Source organism: the organism of the source record quoted next, unplaced genomic scaffold (genome assembly GCF_019419815.1).
Source record: "Pyrus x bretschneideri cultivar Hongxiangsu unplaced genomic scaffold, Pyrus_bretschneideri_v1 Contig143, whole genome shotgun sequence".
NCBI lineage: Eukaryota > Viridiplantae > Streptophyta > Magnoliopsida > Rosales > Rosaceae > Pyrus > Pyrus x bretschneideri.
In genome coordinates this window covers 180,126-200,568 of record NW_025999439.1, presented here as the reverse complement: position 1 = coordinate 200,568, position 20,443 = coordinate 180,126, and the positions used below count along the sequence as shown (strand labels likewise).

Genomic DNA, 20,443 nt, shown 5'->3' with positions numbered 1-20,443 from the left:
GTCCAAATTTTCTCATCCGTGAGCTCCAGAGTGTAAAGTTCAAAGAGGATCTTAGTCCTTTGGAAGCAACTTATATATAACTTATTCATTGTCTCAAAACTAGTAAAAGTGTGATATGCTTAGAAACTTGTACGTATAGGGGTATGATATCCACACACCCTATTTTAATTCTCACACACCTTTTTAATTTTCGGCTGTCGGATCGAATGAATTGAAGAAGATCAACGGACAGAAATTATCAAGGGTGTGTGAGAAGTAAAGCACACCCTCTTGTTTTATTAAAACTGGATACCACAATAAGGACGACGAAGAACCTGTTTCATGTAGGTGGTTTCACAATAAATGAATCACGCGTACACCGACAAGATTTGTCCTAGTCATTGGCTGTTTCTTTCCTCTTTCTCCTCTCTCCTTTGCAGCTCAGCAGACCAATAATGTAGGTTTTATCTTCTTCACCAGAATTGCTACAAATATTCTCAAAATCTCTCTTCACTGGGAAGCACTTAACTTCCTCTTCACATCTCACATAACTCTGACACAAGATATACATACACACACATTATATATATAATTGGAAGAATAAGCGCAAACATTCAACTGGGTTTCTCTCACATTCTTTCTTCCACCATCTCATTCAGATTATTCTCTATTACCAGGTACAGAGTACGGAGAAATGCTATGTTTTTTTTTTCTTTTTTTTCTTTTTTTTGGTATTTTGTATTTATTATTTTTTAAGCAGATAAATCTGTTCTGTTTTAGTTTCCTCTTATCACTTGGTTTTCTTAAGAAATCAAAACTTTGATTCAGTTTGTGTTCATTTGTATAACGCAACTTGGTGGTTCTAACTGGATTACAATAAGACATGTATTTATATGAGCTTAATCAATGTTTGAAATTTGGGTTCTCTTTTTTCATAAAACCCCATCAAGCTGATTGAGCTTAATGGCTTAAAGTTATATACAGTTTCATATATTTTGTTAGTAATATTATGTAATATATGATTTGGAATTGACGATTAAGTAATGTGTAAATTTTTGCTTTCTTTCTATATTTTGGATTTGTACTTTTTTTCTCTTTCTATATATTTGTTAAAATTTGATTTCTATGCATTGAGTGGATAAAGATTCATGGTCTTGGTCAGATGGAACCGGATCCTTTGACAGTACAAAGATCAAGGGTAAGATTTTGTTGGCCCAAAACGGTTTGGAGGATTCGTTTTCAACTAAATGTATTCGGGACCGTCCCTGATGGAGGATACCTTTGATAAATTTATAACAAATATACAGACTCTATAGAGACATATTCTTTACTAGATTTAGACAGAGATTTTTCAGTAAAGAATAAATTCGTAGGATCTTGACAACATATGGTAATGTGTTTGTGTAGTGGAGTCTACAACTAAAGCTGGCAAATGCTCTGGATATTAATTGCTGAAAATTTGTATGTGCAGAATGGCCCGTAAAAGATTAGGCCAATGGTTAACTCTTCTAGTATGTTTACTGATATTGCTGAAAGCAGAAAGCCACCCTGTGGGAATCACTCTCGTTGAAAATGCAGTCGCTAAAGGAGCTGGTGAGAAATACTGTTGCACACCGCACAGCCAACTGATTAGAATTGAGTCTGTTACCTAAAGTTTCATTGTTCCAATGTCTGTTTCTTTTGAGTTTTATCTTAGTGGTGTTTCTAAATTTGGCACTCTATGCAGTGTGTTTGGATGGGAGCGCACCCGCTTACCACTTTGACAAGGGATTTGGTGCCGGAATCAACAATTGGTTGGTTCACATCGAGGTTTGTGTTTTTCCTATCATGCTAAAATGGATTTTAAAGATGAATGATAAGGGTGGGAATGTTAAACTTAAAACCCATTTATCTCCAACTTTTCAGTACGAACTGAAAACTATTTATTGTATCTGAGCTCTGTTGTAACTTTAGTCAAATATTGATCCAGAATTCAGAGGTCTTGTACCTTAAACCTTTTTCTCTTGTCCATGTAACTAGGTGGACGATTCATTAGCTTAATAAGCTTAGTTATTTTAAAATTTTGCATTGATATTCGTTCTTAGGGTGGAGGATGGTGTAACAGCGTTGCAACTTGCCTTGATCGCAAGAATAATTACCGCGGTTCATCAACCAAAATGGAAAAGACAATGTCTTTTTCCGGGGTTCTTGGTAACAAGCAACAGACTAATCCAGGTTCGGTTAGGTTTTGTACCTCGTTAATAGCTTTTGTATCTCAATTAATGTTTTGCCTTGCTGTGAAACTGTCGAAACAATAATATATATCTTAAGAATGACTCAGTAGTTGATGAACACAGCTCTCATTTTTCTCTTCTTTTTTGTTTTTTTGGCTAACACTAAAAATCAATTTTCTTTTCAATGCCAGACTTCTACAATTGGAATAGAATCAAAGTTAGGTACTGTGATGGCTCGTCATTCACTGGTGATGTTGAAGCGGTAGACCCAGTAAGTTTTTTAAGGTTCAATGAGCAACCCATGTTTTACATTAATTGATACAAAAGTCAAAACCTGGTGTCTATTGTACCTCCTCAACCCTCCGCTTTCCCATCACATGACATGTATCTAATCAAAACTAATTTGATCAGGCAACAAATCTTCACTTCAGAGGAGCAAGGGTTTTCCGTGCCATCATTGATGATTTATTGGCAAAAGGAATGAAAAACGCTCAAACTGTATGGACCATTCTACAAATGTATTTTTTTTCATCTTTTCCTCACTGCCGATAGCTCAACACCACCACTTGTGATGACAGGCTCTTCTATCTGGTTGTTCGGCTGGCGGCTTGGCCTCGATTCTTCATTGTGATAACTTTCATTCTCTCCTACCTGTGGGTACTAAAGTAAAATGTCTAGCAGATGCTGGTTACTTCATTAATGCGTAAGGGCTACGCACGCACTTTTTATCTTTAGTCATGAAAGCTTGACCTAATATTATATTTAGAAACTTTTCTAGTTTCTAAAGCCCTATAATGACTAACAGGAAGACTCTGTCTGGATCACAATACATTCAAACCTTTTACAGTGAAGTGGTTGCGCTACATGTATTGCATCTCTCTCAGGCCTCTGTTCTGTGCATGTGATAAGCGTTAGCTTCTAATGCTGATAATTTATATGTTTTGTGCAGGGTTCGGCGAAGAACCTACCTGCATCCTGCACTTCAAGAATGAGTCCAGGGCTGGTATGTGTTTATATTCTTGTATGATTTGCTATTCGCCCTATCCTTATTACTTCTGATATTTCGTTCTACAATATTGAAGTGCTTCTTCCCAGAAAATGTGGTACCCCAAACCCGGACACCAATATTTTTTGTCAATGCAGCTTATGATTCGTGGCAGGTTAGCTGATTCTCTTAATTCTTGATTGCATCCTGTACTTTCGAGTTTAGTCTACTGTTCTGTGGTATTGAACGTAGTTTTCCTGAAGTTCAATGACATATAATCCTGAATGACATATAATCCTGTATATGTGACCCTGAATATATAATCGAGTAACAGCTTGGTTTGTAATGGTAATAACTTTTTTTCTTTTTTGTATGAATTATATGCCTTCCTTGTATACTTTGTTTTATCTAATTTCTTACAAAAACCTACTCCGTAGCCTTTCATATTGAGTCTCTTGGTTCATTTTTTATCCTTGACACTTACAATTTACAGTCACTTTTGTTTTACTGTAACTTTGCAAGGATAGATTTTATAATGCTTTCTTTGTTGAACTTGACGAGAGGAACAACGAGATTATCTTTTTTTCAATTTATGCGCATTTTATCCTATTATTCTACAATTTATGAATAGAATGATAATTAGAGGTCACCTGAAATATGCTAACAAGCTACAATTACTAGTTCTCGATCTTCAAATGTATATAGACGTTGTTTACTCGTTTTTCCACATTCGGAGAGTATGTTAGGGTGCATGTTTTTCTGATTCATTGTTGTATCCTCTCAGATAAAGAACATTTTGGCACCGGGTGTTGCTGATCCTAAAGGTGCCTGGAAAAATTGCAAGCTTAGTATAAAGAACTGCTCACCCAGTCAACTTCAAACCATGCAAGGTATTTCAAAACCCTCCTTCACTTCATACCAGCAGCCTGTTCACTTCGCACCACTGTCCACGAGTTCCAATATATAGAAGCTTTGTTGGATCTTACCAAGAAAAGGTTTTGGCATGTTGCAACATTGCAAAAACAAAAACGTCTGCTGGAAAATTGACTTGTCTTTTCGTCTTGGAATATATTTTCAGAATATAGGTTACAGTTCTTAAACGCAATAGCTGGTGCGAGCAGTTCTTCATCTAACGGACTGTTCATCGACTCCTGCTACGCTCATTGCCAAATCGGAACACAGGAGACATGGCTGGCAACTGATTCTCCCATGTTGAGTAAGACGGTAAGAGTACCGTGATCTTCGTTCAATCTTGGGTTCATTCGGTTTTAACATGAAAAACTGAAACGTGTTATTGTGTTATGCAGACAATTGCAAAGGCAGTTGGAGACTGGTATTACGACCGCACTCCGTTTAAAAATATTGATTGCCCTTACCCTTGCAATCCCACTTGCAAAAACCGTGAATTTGATTCAAACGATCAGTAAGATTAATTTATTTTATGTTGAAAATATAGTTTTTATGAGCTACGAACATTGGTGTTCTATATATGTACTTATGGTTCTCAGTAAAATTTAGAGTTTATTTAGAAGTGTTTTAAAATAGGTGAAAGTGCTTTTGGTGAAAATGTGTTTCAAACAAATTCTAAGTAAAAATACTTAAATCTTAAAGAAGCACTTCAAATGCTTCTTGGAAGATGTACATAACTGTTACTTGCACTTGCAGAAAGCACTTCAAGTGCTTTGGAACTCAGAAACATTTTCCCTAAAAGCACTTTTAGTAATTTTAAATGCACTTCCAAATGAGCCCTTATTCATTTAAGCTTTTATTTGAAAGTGATAGTAAACATCTTGTATATTGTCGCGAATAGAGTTATTTTAGGAATGTGATTGCAAAATTAAGTAGAATCCAATAAGATCTAGGACATCTGTCCAATTATTAAGACTTAAAGAAAACCTAGCAATGATGAGTAGAAATAAAGACACAAGGCCAGAAAAAAAATACACATCTCACAAACAGCTAAACCCCTTCTCTATATCCATCCCCCTCTTTCCACCACTTTCTAATTATTTTAGGGGCATTTAACCTAATGAGTCATCTGACTTAACCTAATAATCAAACAAATACTCGATTGTACTTAATAATGGCTCACAAAATTGGATTCATATCAAACTTCCCCATTATTTCGGCATATTAATCCACAATACGTTATTAGCACGAACGTGATGGTTTAAACGATAATTATTGAAGAACATATCCTTCTCCTAAACTGTCTGTGATTGGGCATATTATCGAAGACACGAAAGTTTTGATTGCATCAGTCACTGGAGTTTCTTCTACCCATGTCCATCGTCAAGCCAATGGCATTGCTCATCGCCTAGTGCACTATGCCCTTTGTTTTGGAATTAATTGGTACTTGGGTTGAGGTTCCACCAGACCTCATTTCAGACCTACTAGTTGAGGAAGCTGATCTGTAACTACTTTTTTTTTTTTTTTTTTTGGCAAACGCTGCCCTGTAACTATTTTGTTGTTTTCCTTCTGCACTCCTCAAAGAAATCCATCGATCTTTTCTCCAAAAAAATTAAAAATTCAAAAAAAAAAAAAAGTCTAATTTACTTTTCAAACTATATATCCTACTGTGATTAATATGATTTGATATACACCAATTTCTTGTTGACAAGTGTCTGGGAAGGGTAAAACTAGGGAGTTCAAATTTCTAAACCAAATTTTGTAAATCAAATAGTGTGAATATAGATGATTGAGTTATTACTTAAGTGTTGATTAGCGTGCTTATTTCCTATTGGTAACACATCATTTGACTTGCAAATTAGTTTAAAATTTTGATCTTCCTAGCATCATATGTATGGGAATCGGAAATTTTTTATTTTTTTGAAAACCCCTAATCACACAGGAGACGTGGCTTTGAGCCGAGCCAAGCTGCGAGCTGTCCATGTCCAAACCCTAGGTCACTTCATTTTTTTTGTCGTCTTCTTCCTTCAAACCAAGCTGTTGCTTCTTATGTTCTTGTTGACATCATAATTACACCTATATTATTCTTTTATTTCCTAAATTTTATGCTACCATTTTTTTTTTAAATTGGTTGTTTGATGTGTCTATTAATGAGTGCTTATAATCGACCCTAGAGATGACTTTGGAGCTATTTCGTGATTTTCAGGCTAAAAGGATCAGAGCTAGGAAGAAATGAAGTCTATAAAAAGTATTCCAACAAATCATTGGTGTCTAATTGGATGTTCAATGTGCAACTTGTGGAAAATCATGTGAAGAACGGCCTCACTCCAGGGATTGTCAAAATTTCCTCAGGTTGAACTCGGTTTAGTGCCACATATGTGTGGAAACTGGACGTCTAGTTTTCTGTAGAACTTTACCGATCATGATTCTAAGAGCATCTCCAACACCATCACTTTCGAGTACTCATTTAAGGACTTAAGGAGAATATTTATGCCTATAAGAGCAAGTTCGCCCCTAAAAACCCCTTGGGCAATAGTCAATCCAAGCCGCCCAAATAAATAGTAATTGATTGCTATATATAGTAATTGACTGCAATAAATAGTAATTGCCCAAGTGCATCTTCACCCCTAAACTGAATATCCTAGTCAATTCGTATTAAAGTATTATTAATTTTTTTATAAAATAATGAAAAAATAAATATATGGTAATTTTGGATATGATTTTTAACCAATCTTTTTACGTAACGTGTCATTATCCAAAAGTACAATTTTTGTGGATCGATTTTTAAGTAGAATTTGTACCAATTCCGTAGCGCCATATGTCATGATTCTGCAAAGAATTTTATGGATAAATTTCTGATAAGATTTAGAACTAATCTCATCGCACAACGTAGACCTGACATTTTAGACCCGACCCATTAACCCAACCTAACCCAACCATCTAAAACTAGTATTTGGGTGGGTGCTTAACGCATCAGGTTGCTAACGGGTGAACCCATTAATTATCCGTTAAACAATGGGTCATTTTGGATCAACCCACCAACCCGTTAACACCAGTTATTGAGGGCTTTTGTGTAATTTCAATGGACATAACCAAAAAAACCCTCACTGACTCTCCCTGTCTCACACTCTCGCACGCTCTACGCCGTTCTCTGGTTCTCCTTGCTTCTGCCTCCTCTCGTACTCTTGCTCTCTACTTTGTCTTCAATCTTTTATGCTTCATGGCTTCTTCTAGTTTATCCTGTTTCTCCGCCATTCTCAATTATGTCTTGAGCTCTGCCATTTTACTGTATTTTTTCTGCTTTTATTTCTTCACATTTTTTCTTACATAAAGTTGGTTTGATTGGTTTTTCAAGCATCAATAATTTTGATTTTTCCAATTAAATGTGTAATTTAACTGTCTGGGTGCCTTTCAATTGTTCATGTGACCACTGTTTTGATGAAATAATGGGTTTTCATTAATCAATTTCTGGATTTTTGAAGTATGATGATTGATTTTTCCTTGCAAAATCATGGGTATCAATTAATATATTGATGCTTAGGTAATAGCTAATGAGGGATTACCATGGCAGCCTCTTGTTCTTTGAATGTCATGAGGTTTTGATCATATATTGTGTTTTCATGAATTGGGTTTAATTCTGTATGTGAAATTTTAGTCTTGGTCAGTGGTTTTGGTTCTTAAAAGTTGCTTCTTAGGATTGAAAGTCCTTTGTTTCAATTTGTTTTTTTTTTTTACTTGTATGTTAATTGATATTATCTGCATGTGAATTTGTGATCTGCGTAGTTGGGTATTGAATCTTAAAAGGCACTGATCAGAACTAGAGTTGATCTCTAGAGTTGCTGAAAAGACACCAAAGTTGCAAAATCCTACATTTACACCTATATAGTTAATCTCATGAGTTCCTTCTGTAAGGATTTTAATATCTATATTGACTATTCTCTATAAATTTTTATTACATTGATAGGAGCATGTTTATACGACTTAGTTAGCTTGTTTTTTTGCATTTACATAGTTAGTTTCCATTTATTATAGTGTTTTAAGCTATTTTTGTGTGTTTGCAGGTCCTAATGGCAAAAGAAGCAAAAAAGTGCATTTTGGAGCTATTTGGGGAAATTTTGGCCATGGAATGGATAGCTTGCATATGGAGCAAGGTGGATGGACAAATTTGAAGTCAAAAGAGGCTCGGAACATGCTACAAATCTGGAGAAACAAGTTCAAGACAAAGAAGATAAGGAAAAAGCAAGAAACATGGAATATTATCCAAACAACCTTATCTTATCCAAACCTTATCTTATCTTATCCTATCCTAATCTTTTGCTACCTTAATTCCAGCTGCAATGAGGACTTAATTTCACATTAGAACACCTAAATATATGGTTCTAGAAGCCCTATCCTTCTCCTAAGAGGTTGCCGCACCCTTATGCCTTTCCTTCTAGAAATTTGCCACAATACCCTTTCTAGAAGGCCTATTCCTAAATCCAAGGGTTGTGCCGCACCTTGTGTCCCTTTTTCCTCTTGGAATCTAAATTGAATTGGCCTTTTTCCTTGTGGATTTGGATTGTGCAAAAGCCTTTTCAGAAATTAATTAGGTTTTGACCCTTTTCTTGAGGCCCAAGCCTTGTGCCGAACCCTAAGGCCCTAATCCTTTATTTCTGCTAAGTTCTAACCCTAGTCTGATTTTCCCTAGGGTTTGCCGTGCTTCATACATATATATACTTGCTTATGCCGCAAAAAACAGCTCTACCATCCATTCACTCACTAATTCGTTCATTCATTCAGCCATCAAACACCTAATTCACCCTAGTGTCGCAGCAAGAAAGGAAGGAGAAAAAGATTGTTGTGCAATCTGCCATCCAAGGGAGTGCCGCAAGCTTGCCATTGGAGTGTGGAGTGTTTCTGGGTTCTTTCTATCCTTAGTTTTAGTTCAATGTTTATTTTAATTTGGTTTTCAATTATGATGAACATGAGGAACTAATTTCATTATAGTTGGAGGTGAATTCGAAGCCATCATTATATGTTTTATATGAATTGATTACATCTAGTTATTGTTTCTTAATTCTTGAATGTGATTTGCTTATCTAAGTTATCAAAACTTGTTTATGTATGTTGATTGAGGGTCAACACTTAATTTGCATTCATGAATTTGATGCTAGAGTATAAGGGAGTTTCACCTAATTGTTATGAACTTATATTCACAAGTAGTGGAAGTCACTAGTCATGATTGTGTTAAGTAAATCCTTGGTATGAGTATCATGCTTTTCATAGTTACAAGTGTCTTGTCAATGCGGACGGTTTTCAAAGAACTTAATGACCTTTGATATGTCTTTCTATCATGCTTTTCATAGTTAGGGAACTTGATAAGGATAATTTGGTTACGATGCGTATTCCATCCAATTCAATGAGTTAAGGAAAATCTGAAAGTTAATTTGTGTTTTTCACGGTTAATTTGGGGTATTGTCATTCATAGTCTAAAGGAATAATAACTGGAAATTGGTTTATATACATATGTCATGTGTGGAGAAGGACCCTCTAACTAGCCTTTCACCCATTCATTCACCTTAATTTCGTACCTTTTAGTTTGTTTATGCAATCTGTTTGTTTGAGTCTTAAATTTGTCAAAACCAATCCCCCTTTAGTATTTTGTGTTCGAACTTAGTTAGAATCTGTTTTAGTTATATTAGTGTTTTGAGTCAAGTAAAGTTTAAAATTCGTCCAAATAACATTTTAGTTCTTATTTGTGTTAGTTTAGTTCAATTCATCAGAATCTGTCCATATTGAGTCTTTTGAGTCTTTTTAGTTCAATTTTCGTCCAAATCACTTTCTAGGACATTTTTTGAGTCAATTCAACTTAGTTTGTGTGTTTTGAGTCTATTTAGCTTGTTTTGAGTTCTTTGAGTCTAGTTAAGTGTTTTTAAGACTAGTTTTGTGTTTTTGAGTCAGTTTGAAGTTGATTAGCATCCCTAGTTAATCCCCGATCTAGAACAATCCCTACTTACATATATACTACAATTGTCAACATTAGGGTTTAATTTGTGTGTCAAGTTAATTTTCACATCAAATTTTGGCGCCATTGCTGGGGATTAGCAAAATTGCTAATCTTCCCCTAGTTATTGTCGTGTGTCTTTTCTTTTCTGTCCGGGTGTTTTTATTTTGTTTTCTGATTTTATCTTGTTTGTTTGCTTTGTTATAGGTACTAGTTTATGACTCGTAATTCTCAACCTATTTGTGAGCATATATTGGAGTTTGACGACGACTTTGAACGAACGTTGAGAAGAAAGAGGAGGCATTCAGAACCTAGTCCACCTAGTTCTGAGGCCGAATCTGAAGAAGAAGAAGTGAAGAAGAAGAACAAGTCATGGCTATGGATAATCAAACAATCAAGGAACTTCAGCCTTAAGATTAGACAATGCCATGCCTTTATGCATTTCAATATCCTAGGGCAACTCAAGGCAAGACCGATGAGTTCGAATTAAAGTCTTGCTTGTTGCATCACATTCCTAAATACCATGGGATGTCCATGGAAGATCCAAACAAGCATCTTAAGGTGTTTGAAGTGGTATGTTCAAGCATGACACCTATCAATGTCGATGGGAACATTTTGAAGATGAAAGCCTTTCCATTCTCTCTTTTGGAAAAGGCTAAGGATTGGCTCTATGAATTGGCACCTGGAACCGTCACTTCTTGGAAAGCATGAAGAGAGCATTCTTAGAGAAAATTTTTCCTAACTTCGAGAGTCATTCTCTTGAGGAAGAGAATTAGTGGCATTCAACAAAACCAAGTGGAGTCTTTTCCAACATACTATGAGCGTTTCAACACTCTAGTTGCATCATGCCCTCAACATCAAATAAAGGAAGAGCTTTTAATTCAATATTTCTACGAGGGACTCCTTCCAATTAAGAGACAAATGCTAGATTCCTCGGCAGGGGGTGCTTTGGTTAACAAAACACCGGTGGCTGCCAAGATCTTAATTGCAAATCGAGCCGTGAATGCACAACAATACAAGGGAGTTGGACAAAGAGACCCCCCACGGCAACAACAAGTGAATGAGGTAAGTGTAATTTCTGAAATTCAATCTCAATTAGCTAATCTCACTGTTCTTGTGTCACAGGTTGTTAATGGATCCAAAGTGCAAAAAGCTAGTGTATGTGGCATGTGCACCATGCAAGGACACCCCTTTGAGCAATGCCCTCAATTGATTGAGAATGGAGGATAGGAATCTGCCAATGACGTGGGTTATCAAGGCCAAAATCAACCTAGGCATGATCCATATGCCAACACTTACAATCCGGGGTGGAGAGATCATCCAAATATGAAGTGGAGGGAGCCTTAACAAACTCAACAACAAGGGGGATTTCGTCTACCACCCCCTCGGATGTTTCTAAGGCCATACGCACCAATTCAAAACCAACCACAATCTGCCCAATCAAAAACACGTTCGTCTATGGATAATGATCAAATTGTTCAATTATTAACCACTTTGGCACAGGGAGTCCAAAATCAAACCCAAGCAATGCAAAATCAAGCCAAAAAGGTGGATGAATTGGAGAAGCAAATGGGGCAGATTTCAGAGTTCCTTGGGCAGTTTCGAGAACAAGGCAAACTTCCTAGTTCAACCATTGTGAATCCAAATGGAGGCTTTGAAACCGCCAAGGCCATTACATTGAGAAGTGGCAAGGAGCTTGGAAATCATCCAAAACCATCCAAACAAGGCCTTAATGAGGAGGAAAAGCTGCTGCAAGAAGAAGAACAGGAAGTAAGGGCCATGGCAAAGGAAGGCCACAACCCCCTAAGGCCCCAAAACCATCCCAAACCACCAAGGAAGGTCCAAATTCGAATTTTTGTAGTTCTATTCCACTAAATGTGCCCTTTTCTAGCAGGTTTAAGCAATCAAAGAAAGAAGAGAATGAGAAAGACATTCTGGAAACCTTTAGGAAAGTTCAAGTCAATATCCCGTTCCTTGATGCAATCGAGCAAGTTCCTAAGTATGCCAAATTCTTGAAAGAGCTTTCCACAACAAGGAAGAGGATTTCGAACAAGGAAGTGGTCCAGGTAAATGAGAATGTTTCTGCAGTACTACAAAGGAAACTACCACCTAAATGCAAAGATTCGAGTAGTATTACAATTCCTTGTGTTATTGGCAATACTGAGTTTGAACATGCTATTTTAAACTTAGGAGCTTCAATTAATGTCATGCCTTACTCAATTTATGCATCTATGAACTTAGGAGAGCTTAAAAAAATGGTGTGATTATTCAATTGGCTGATCGTTCTAATGCATATCCGAAAGGAGTTTTGGAAGATGTTTTGGTTTAGTTTAACAATTTGATCTTTCCAGCGGACTTTTACATGCTTGACATGGAAGATTCAGCCCATTCTACCCCATTGCCGATCCTCCTTGGGAGACCTTTCATGAAAACAGCCCGCACCAAGATTAATGTGTGATAGGAGCATATTTATGCTACTTAGTTATGTTATTTCCTTACATTTAGTGAGCTAATTACTACTTATTATAGTGTTTTAAGCTATTTTCGTTTGTTTGTAGGTCTTAATGACAAAGTTGGCAAGAAAAGGTGATTTTGAGCTTTTTAGAGCAGTTTTGGGCTTATTATGGATAGCTTGTATATGGAGCAAGGTGGATGGACGAATTTGGAGTCAAAAGAGGCTAGGAATATGCTACAAATCAGAAAAGGAAAGTTCAAGACAAAGAAGATAAGGAAAGAGCAAGAAATATAGAAACTTATCCTAACAACCTTATCTTATCCAAACCTTATCCTATCTTATCCTAACCTAATCTTGTTCCACCTTAATCCTAGCTGCAAGTGGACCTAAAAACCTAATTTCTGGAAGCCTTATCTGACCCTAAAAGGGTGCTGCACCTTTCCCCCTTTTATGCCTTCTAGAACACCCAAAATCAGCCACAAAACACTTAGTTTCTAGAAGGCCCAATTTTGGACGAATTTCCTAAACCTTTTTCTAATTGGATTCTGATTTAATTTGGCCCTTTTCCTCTTTGGTCGAATTTCCTAAACCTTTTTCTGAATGGATGTTGATTGAGGGTCGACATTTAATTTGCCTGCATGAATTTGATGCTAGAGTGTAAGGGAGTTTCACCTAATCGTTGTGAACTTATATTCACAAGTAGTGGAAGTCACTAGTCATGATTGTGTTAAGTAAATCATTGGTATGAGTATCATGCTTTTCATAGTTACGAGTGCCTCGTGAATGCTTATGGTTTTCAAAGAATTTAATGACCTTTGATATGTCTTTCTTTCATGCTTTTCATAGTGATGCGAGAATTATACGCGCACAAATTAAACCCTCTTTTTGACAATTGTAGTATGGATGTAAGTAGGGATCGTTCTGGACCGGGGATTAGGAGGGATTGTTAACCACTTGGATTTGACTTCAAAAACGTAAAAACAAGATAAAACACTAAACTAGACTCAAAGAATGTGAAACTAAACGTTAAAACACTAAGACAAACCAAAAGACTCAAAATGCTTTAAAAACACAAACTAAATTGATTTCTAACTAAATTGAACAATAAAGTAAAGGGGGATTGGATTTGGACGACTTTAAACTAAAAATGGAAACTTGGAAACAAAACAAATTGTAAATATGGATTTGACGGAAATGAATGGATGGGAAGCTAGCTAAGGGGTTCATCTCCACATATGTTATACTTGCATACAAAACGATGTCTAATTGCTTTTCAATAAACCATGAATTCTCAACGCCCCGGGTTAATTAGGTCCGCTTAAATTAACCGTCAAGTTTTCCTTAAGTTAATGAATTGGATGATTGCATACGACAATCCAAAGCATTCCTCACAAGTTCCCTACATGAATTGCATAATAGAGATACAAGCAAGAATCATTAAGCATCATGAAAACTATAAGTGTTGACGAGGCATTCGTTACTATGATTGCATGAAACTTATGCCAAGAATATGTTTAACACGATTGTTTATAAGCAACCTCCACTACTTGTGAATATAAGTTCATAACTATTACGTGAAACTCACTTATATTCTAGCGTCAAATTCATGCATGAAAATTAAGCGTTCATTCTTAATAAACATACATAAATAGGTTATCAATCAAACAGTTAAACAAATTGAATTCACAACTTATGAAACGTAATTAAAAGTAATCAAATCATATTACAAACATAAACATAGTTTCGAATTACCCCCCTAGCTAAAGGGGGTTTAGTTCCTCATAACTTTGAAATCAAAGAAACACCTAAACATTCCAACAACTCAAAACTTTGAATTGTATGAACGTTTAAGCACTCTTTTCTTCCATTTCTCATACGTACAAAACAAAGAGAATTAAAATGAAACTTTGAAATCAAAGAAACACCTAAACATTCCAACAACTCAAACGTGAATTGTATGAACGTTTAGGCCCTCTTATCTTCCTCTTTATTGTGGCACAAGGACTAAGGGATGTTGTTGGTGTGTTGAATGGATTGGGGGATTATGGAAATGGAAGAAATGGAGGAGAAATGGAAGGGAAACTCACGGCCAAAGGGGGAAGAATGGATGATTTTGAAGAGTGTTGTGTTGTGAATGAGATGATGAATGAATGAATGAATGCAAGGGTATTTATAGGAGTAGTGGAGGGAACATATAGGGAGAGAATGGATGGGAGAGCATGTGAATGATAGCTAGGAGAATGATTAAAGGGGTGTGAATGGTTGGAAATGCATGTGGGTGAATTGGTGGTGCAATGATGAAATAATAAGTGCATGTGTGTGTTTTGTGTTGGAATGAATGTGGATGCATGATGAAAAGTTAATAAATAATGCATGTAGGGTTAGGAAATAAAATCATAACTTAAAGGGGGGATGATTAAAGGATGTGGCTAGGTTGGAAAGGTGTGGAAGATGGATGGAATTAGGGGGAATGCATGGCAATGATGGGGAGTTCTTTGGTGATGAATGCAATGATGAAGAGTGAATAAATAATGCATGTAGGGTTAGCTAGGTTGGCTTTGTTTGGGTGCATGTGAGTTAAAGAGGGAGAATGTGGTGAAATGATGAAGTAGGAAGGTGGAAATGCATGTGAATGCATGTGAGTGCATGTGTGTGTGAATGGGTGTTTCTTGATGGTTTTGGGGTTGTGATGCATGTGAATGCATGTGGCTAAGGCTTGTTGATTGGGCTAGAGGTTTTGCATGGCTCAAAGGATTGTTTGATTGGGCTAGGCCCTTTGTTTTATGTCCAAAGTGCATACAAGGCTTTCAAATTCGTCCAACACTTTGGCTCCAAAAATATGCTATCCATTCCAAGCCCAATTTTGCTCCAAAATGCTCCAAAATGCATCTTTTTGCTTCCTTAGCCATATGAACCTAAAAACACACGAAAATGGCTTAAACTACTAAAACAACTATGAATTAACAACATAGATGCACGAAAACAAGCTAAGTAAGTCGCCTAAATATGCTCCTATCAAATTCCCCCACACTTAGTTTTTGCTAGTCCTCGAGCAAAACAAAAGAATAACAAACAAACAAAACGACACTAAACAAGTAAAACACAACCTAAACCTTCCAACAACCGTCTTAGGGATTTCCAATGCACATGACATGTTAAAAATCATCATTCCCACAGATTTTAGTCATCTTCACACTTAAGTACATTCTTAATCATAGTCACCACATACTATTTCACAATTAAGCATTTAAAACCATGTTTTGAATGTAGTAACATGCCTTAGAGAATTTGCTCAATTCCTTACAAGATATGCACTCGATTTTCACTCAGATTTTCTAACTACACACCCTAATCTAGTCATATGTGAGAAGATTGATGTAAACATGAAAACGAACACTCACATATATGTATCACAAAGAACGCAATTTCTGGAGTTAATAAGCATGTTTAGATATGATCTCATGAATGGAATGCTACTACTTAGACGCGAGAACCAGTGACACCATATGCTCATACCAAATTCAAACTCCACAATTGAAATGCACAACACTCAAGATAGAAGTCAAGGGTTGTAACGGGGCTTGGGATATTGGCTCACAAGGAAAGGTAGGGATAAACAAAAGTTCTTTAAACAATAGCAAGCAAAGTAATGAAATTAAGGCTTAGAATTCACTTGGCATGCAGAAATCAACTTTTAGACATAAGGGGGAGATTCAACAACTCTTAGGGCCTAATTTATTGTTTTGGGCCCTTACTTCAACCAACAATACTTTTCAACTTTTTTTTTTTTTTTTTTTTTTCTTTCTTTCTTTTTGGCCGTGCCTATGGCACATCAACTCACATAAACACTCTTTCCCCCACACTTATTTTTCTGCAACACCTTAATCAAAAGGAATTCATTGCTTACTATGCTTCAAGAACAAGGGTAAGGACGGTCATATTCTAGGTTAGGTGAGGATAAAGTGGGTTAACAAAGAACATGGGCTAACATGGCTCAACGGGGGTAAAACTTACAACATATACGAAATATGGGAAGTGAGGCTATTTGGCTATGGTGGCAACTACACAACTTCATCTTGATATATGTTATGCAAATCAATAACATGCTTTGAATGAAATGGGCATGAGTTCTAGCATTTGGAACTATATGATGAAACGCCTTCTAAGTAGTAACCAAGCAAAGAATAATGAGATCATGCAACAACTTTGGAAAACAAGAAATCACAGATTATACTCTCCAAAGAACGTTATAGGCTCAAGTCTCTCAGGGTTGTAGCGTTTGTTTGAGTTCCTTCCTTCAAGCATGTTACATAACTAATTTTTTTCTTTTATGATTGCATGTGAAGTCATACATTATAACCATAACCAAGCATATACCAAGAGTAAATCAAACTTTTCTCCATGTTTATAACTCTTTTTAACAGTCATGCAATTAGAAACCAAATCCTTATCATTGTGTTGGAAGGTGACCTACAACACAAAAATGACTCAAAACACTCTTTTTAGGCTTTTCAAAACATGTTTTTCAAATTTTTATGTGATTTTCAAATTTTTAAGTCAAAACACACTAAACACACTTAAAAACAGCAAGAAACAACATTTGAAGTTATGGTGGATAAAACCCTACGAATTTGCATCAAAACACTTTAGAAACTCCCCCACACTTAAATCAAACATTGTCCTCAATGTTAAAAACCACACTAAACACAAGCAAACATATAAACAGCAATTAAACATACTAAACATGGCAGAATGTATCTAACAAAGAGAAGAGTTTAGAGATGCAAATCTGGTTATGGAGTGTTCGTTCCATCTTCTCCTTGGTGATTGCAATGAGACTTGGATCTTTGTGATTCCACAGGCTTACTCTTGAACTGCGCTGCTCCCATCGTTGATTTTCCTTTGTGCTACTCTTGAACTGGGCAGCAGGCTTCCTTTGGTCTCCCCCGAAGGTCTGAGCTTCCTTCTCTTATCTGTTTCTTTGTTCAATCTCTCCAATTCGTATTGAAGAGGGTTAGAGGATAGCTCAGCAAAGCTAGGTAAGCAACCAGGGAATAGAGTCTAGATAGACTCCAAGTGCCGGCTGATTGCTTCTTTCACTTTGCTATGCGATTAATAACAAAGACAAAGGAAAAGACAGGGAAAGAGCATGATATGGGATACTTTTGCTTTTGACCTTGATGATATGAGATACCTTTGCTTTTGAAGAAGCGGTGAATGAATCAGCACATGTATTTGTTGTGCTGCTTCCTCCTGGGTCATCTGTACTCCAGGCATCTGGTATCATCTTTGGGGAAGAAGAAAGAAGTGAGTGTTTCGAAAGGCTTTGCTGGGAATGCGCCCTCAGAGGTAAGAAAGAGTTGGGCATTTTCTTCAGGTTTGCCTTGCCATAAAAGATGAAAGTCGACAAATATAGGGATAGCAAGTGGTGGTACTGTTCTCTTACCCTTGTCGACAAACGTTTTGATCCCGCAAATCCGGCTTTTTGAAATAGTGACGACTCTTCGATATTTGAAGACGCCTCTTCGATTTCTGAGCAGGCGCTTTCTGAAAAGCAGAGAAAGCGTCGCCGAACTTTGCGCTTGTCGGCTAAAGACGTGTAGCTGCGATGATGGCCTCCACGTGTTGAACGCGTTTTCTAAAAAGCTGAGGGAGCGTCGCCGAACTTTACGCCTCAAATTTCGGCTTTTTGAATCGGTGGACGCGTTGCCTTGGCTTTTTATAGAGCTATCGATCACCGCCAACTTACACACTCTGAAGATTTCCCATTCTTGAAACTCGTTTCCGGCCCTTTGAAAATTTACTCCGTCCACCCCTTCTCTTTGAACATTTTTTTTAAAAAATGGCAAACCCATCGAACCTTAGCTTAGAATTGAGTCTCCGCAGTGATACGGGCGTGCCGCTTCAAGGTAACGTATGGCGCCCTTCTTTCTTATCTTCTAACGGTCCTCTTACAGGTGAAGATTCCGTGATGCAGGACGCCACAACAGCTACGATAGTAGCTCGGAACCTCCTCACTCCCAGAGATAGTCAGCTGCTTTCAGGACGGTCCGATGAGTTGGCCGTTCAAGAGTCCCTGGCTCTCAGCGTTCAGTGCGCTGGTTCTGTGTCAAACATGGGCCAACGCCTCCTTGCTCGCTCCCGTCAGGTTGAATCATTGATGGCGGAGGTGGAGAACCTGAAGCAAGAGATAAAACAACTTAAGCACGAGAATAGAACTTTGCACGTGCTTGCAAATAATTATTCATCAGGCATGAAGAGGAAGCTTGATGAGCTTGATGACCGTCAACGGTTTGCAGCTTTCTTCCAGAGGCACCTCTTTCCTGGGTCATCCAGCGTTCCACCAAGGTTTGGGGCCTTGAATGATCTATCCTCGGTGCCTCCCGCTCCTATGCCTCCTGCTCCGATGCCTCCTGCTCCTATGCCTCCTGCTCCGATGCCTCCTGCTCCGAGACCTCTTGCTCCGAGAGTGTTGCCACGTAGTGGGGCCTCACGTACACAACCTTTGTAAAGGCTCCATCTTTCTGCCATGTTTAGATACAATTGTAATTTATCGAAAAAAAAATCAATGAACAAGCAAAAGTTTTATTTACTGTATTGGGTTGCCTCCCAAGTAGCGCTTGCTTTTACGTCTTGTAGCCGGACGAAGAACACAATCAAGCCTTAATGGAACCCACGGCATGGAGTTGATCATTGAATGGATGATGATACTTGAAATGTTCCGGCAATGGTTGAATTTCAAGAGTGGGTGCCCTAATCATTGACATCAACAACATATTAGTCAAAAACGACTTTGGATTTTGAGTTGGTGGCTTACCTATGTGCTCTGACATAAACTCAAGAATAAACACCACTCCCTTTAAAGTTTCAGGGATATTGGACTTGGCCAGATTGCATGTGAGAATTGGTCCTTGTCTAATGTCCTCTTTGATGCCTTCTACATCTTCTCCAGCCACTACCTTCTCTTGAATCATTCTTCTTGGTGTACAAAGTCCTTTGAAGAATTCAACACCATCTAAAACTTGCTGTGTTGCACCAAGAGTTAGAATAACATTTTGAACCTTTGGGAAGGCTTCCACGATGTCCTTTTTACTCTCTTCTTGGTTGGGAATCAAAAACCTGCTAGGAAAAGGGACATTGGGTGAAATAACATCAGAATAACATGGAATTGGGACGTCCTTACTTGTGGTGGGTGGTTTAAAGGGCTTAGGGGGCTGCAGCAAGGGTTGTTCTTCCCTTGTCGTGTGCATGTCTTCTTCCTCCTCCTCAATTAGCAGCTCCTCATCCACTTCTTGCTCTTGAATTTGTTTCATGAACTCCATAATCTGCCCAATTTGCTCCTCCATATCCATCATCTCCTTCTCGTTATTTGCTATCCGGTTGTTTTGATTTTGCAACCCCTGCGAAATAGAGGTTAGTAATTGCATAGCTTGATCACTTTCCATGGACATACTTGAACTTGATTGGAATTGTGGTGGGGGAGGTTGTGGTGGCTGCATAGGTGTTGTATAGAACTCCTCGTAAGGTTGCCAATATGCTTCTTGTTGAGCCTCCTTGGCTTGATTTTGTGACCCCTGCACCAAAGAATTTAATTCATTAAGAATTTGATTATAATCTATTGACGAACTTGAATTTAATTGAGCATATTGCATAGGAGGTTGTGGTGGCTGCATAGGTCTTGAATAGAACTCCTCATATGGCTGCCAATATGCTTCACTTTGAACTTGTTGAGCTTCCCACCACATAGAGTTTGAATGATCCCTCCAATCTCTTTGTGGACATTGATTGGCTTGAAATCCTTGCCTATATGAAGCACCAAATGTAGGGACACTCTGCATTGTGGTCCTTTCGGCATACGACGACAATTGAGAAGTAAGATTTGCCAATTGAGCTTGAAACTAAAACGAAAACAACTAAAC

At 37.5% G+C, this 20,443-nt stretch overlaps 1 protein-coding gene across 3 annotated transcripts; it reads left to right on the top strand.

Moving 5' to 3' along the window:
- Window positions 1-320: 320 nt before the first annotated feature.
- LOC103941924 (pectin acetylesterase 8) lies at window positions 321-6,704 on the top strand. Of its 3 annotated transcripts, none has more exons than XM_048580092.1 (14): window positions 321-436; window positions 1,451-1,572; window positions 1,706-1,788; window positions 2,064-2,193; window positions 2,384-2,463; window positions 2,604-2,690; window positions 2,771-2,895; window positions 2,998-3,058; window positions 3,142-3,195; window positions 3,275-3,352; window positions 3,962-4,067; window positions 4,256-4,401; window positions 4,485-4,600; window positions 6,293-6,704. In XM_048580092.1, exons 2-14 carry the CDS (start codon window positions 1,452-1,454, stop codon window positions 6,441-6,443), a joined length of 1,338 nt encoding a protein of 445 aa, XP_048436049.1. In that variant the 5' UTR covers window positions 321-436; window position 1,451; the 3' UTR covers window positions 6,444-6,704. The 3 variants fall into 3 exon arrangements, with proteins under 3 accessions (XP_048436049.1, XP_048436050.1, XP_009350399.2); XM_009352124.3 differs by lacking the exon at window positions 321-436 and adding an exon at window positions 470-656; XM_048580093.1 differs by lacking the exons at window positions 321-436; window positions 3,275-3,352 and adding an exon at window positions 469-656.
- Window positions 6,705-20,443: the final 13,739 nt, after the last annotated feature.

Coding starts and splice junctions, on each gene's coding strand:
- LOC103941924 (XM_048580092.1), top strand. CDS start 1,452: ATGGCCCGTAAAAGATTAGGCCAATGGTTAACTCTTCTAGTATGTTTA. Junction 2,464..2,603: donor ATGTTGAAGCGGTAGACCCA/GTAAGTTTTTTA, acceptor TAATTTGATCAG/GCAACAAATCTTCACTTCAG. Junction 3,196..3,274: donor CAAGAATGAGTCCAGGGCTG/GTATGTGTTTAT, acceptor ACAATATTGAAG/TGCTTCTTCCCAGAAAATGT.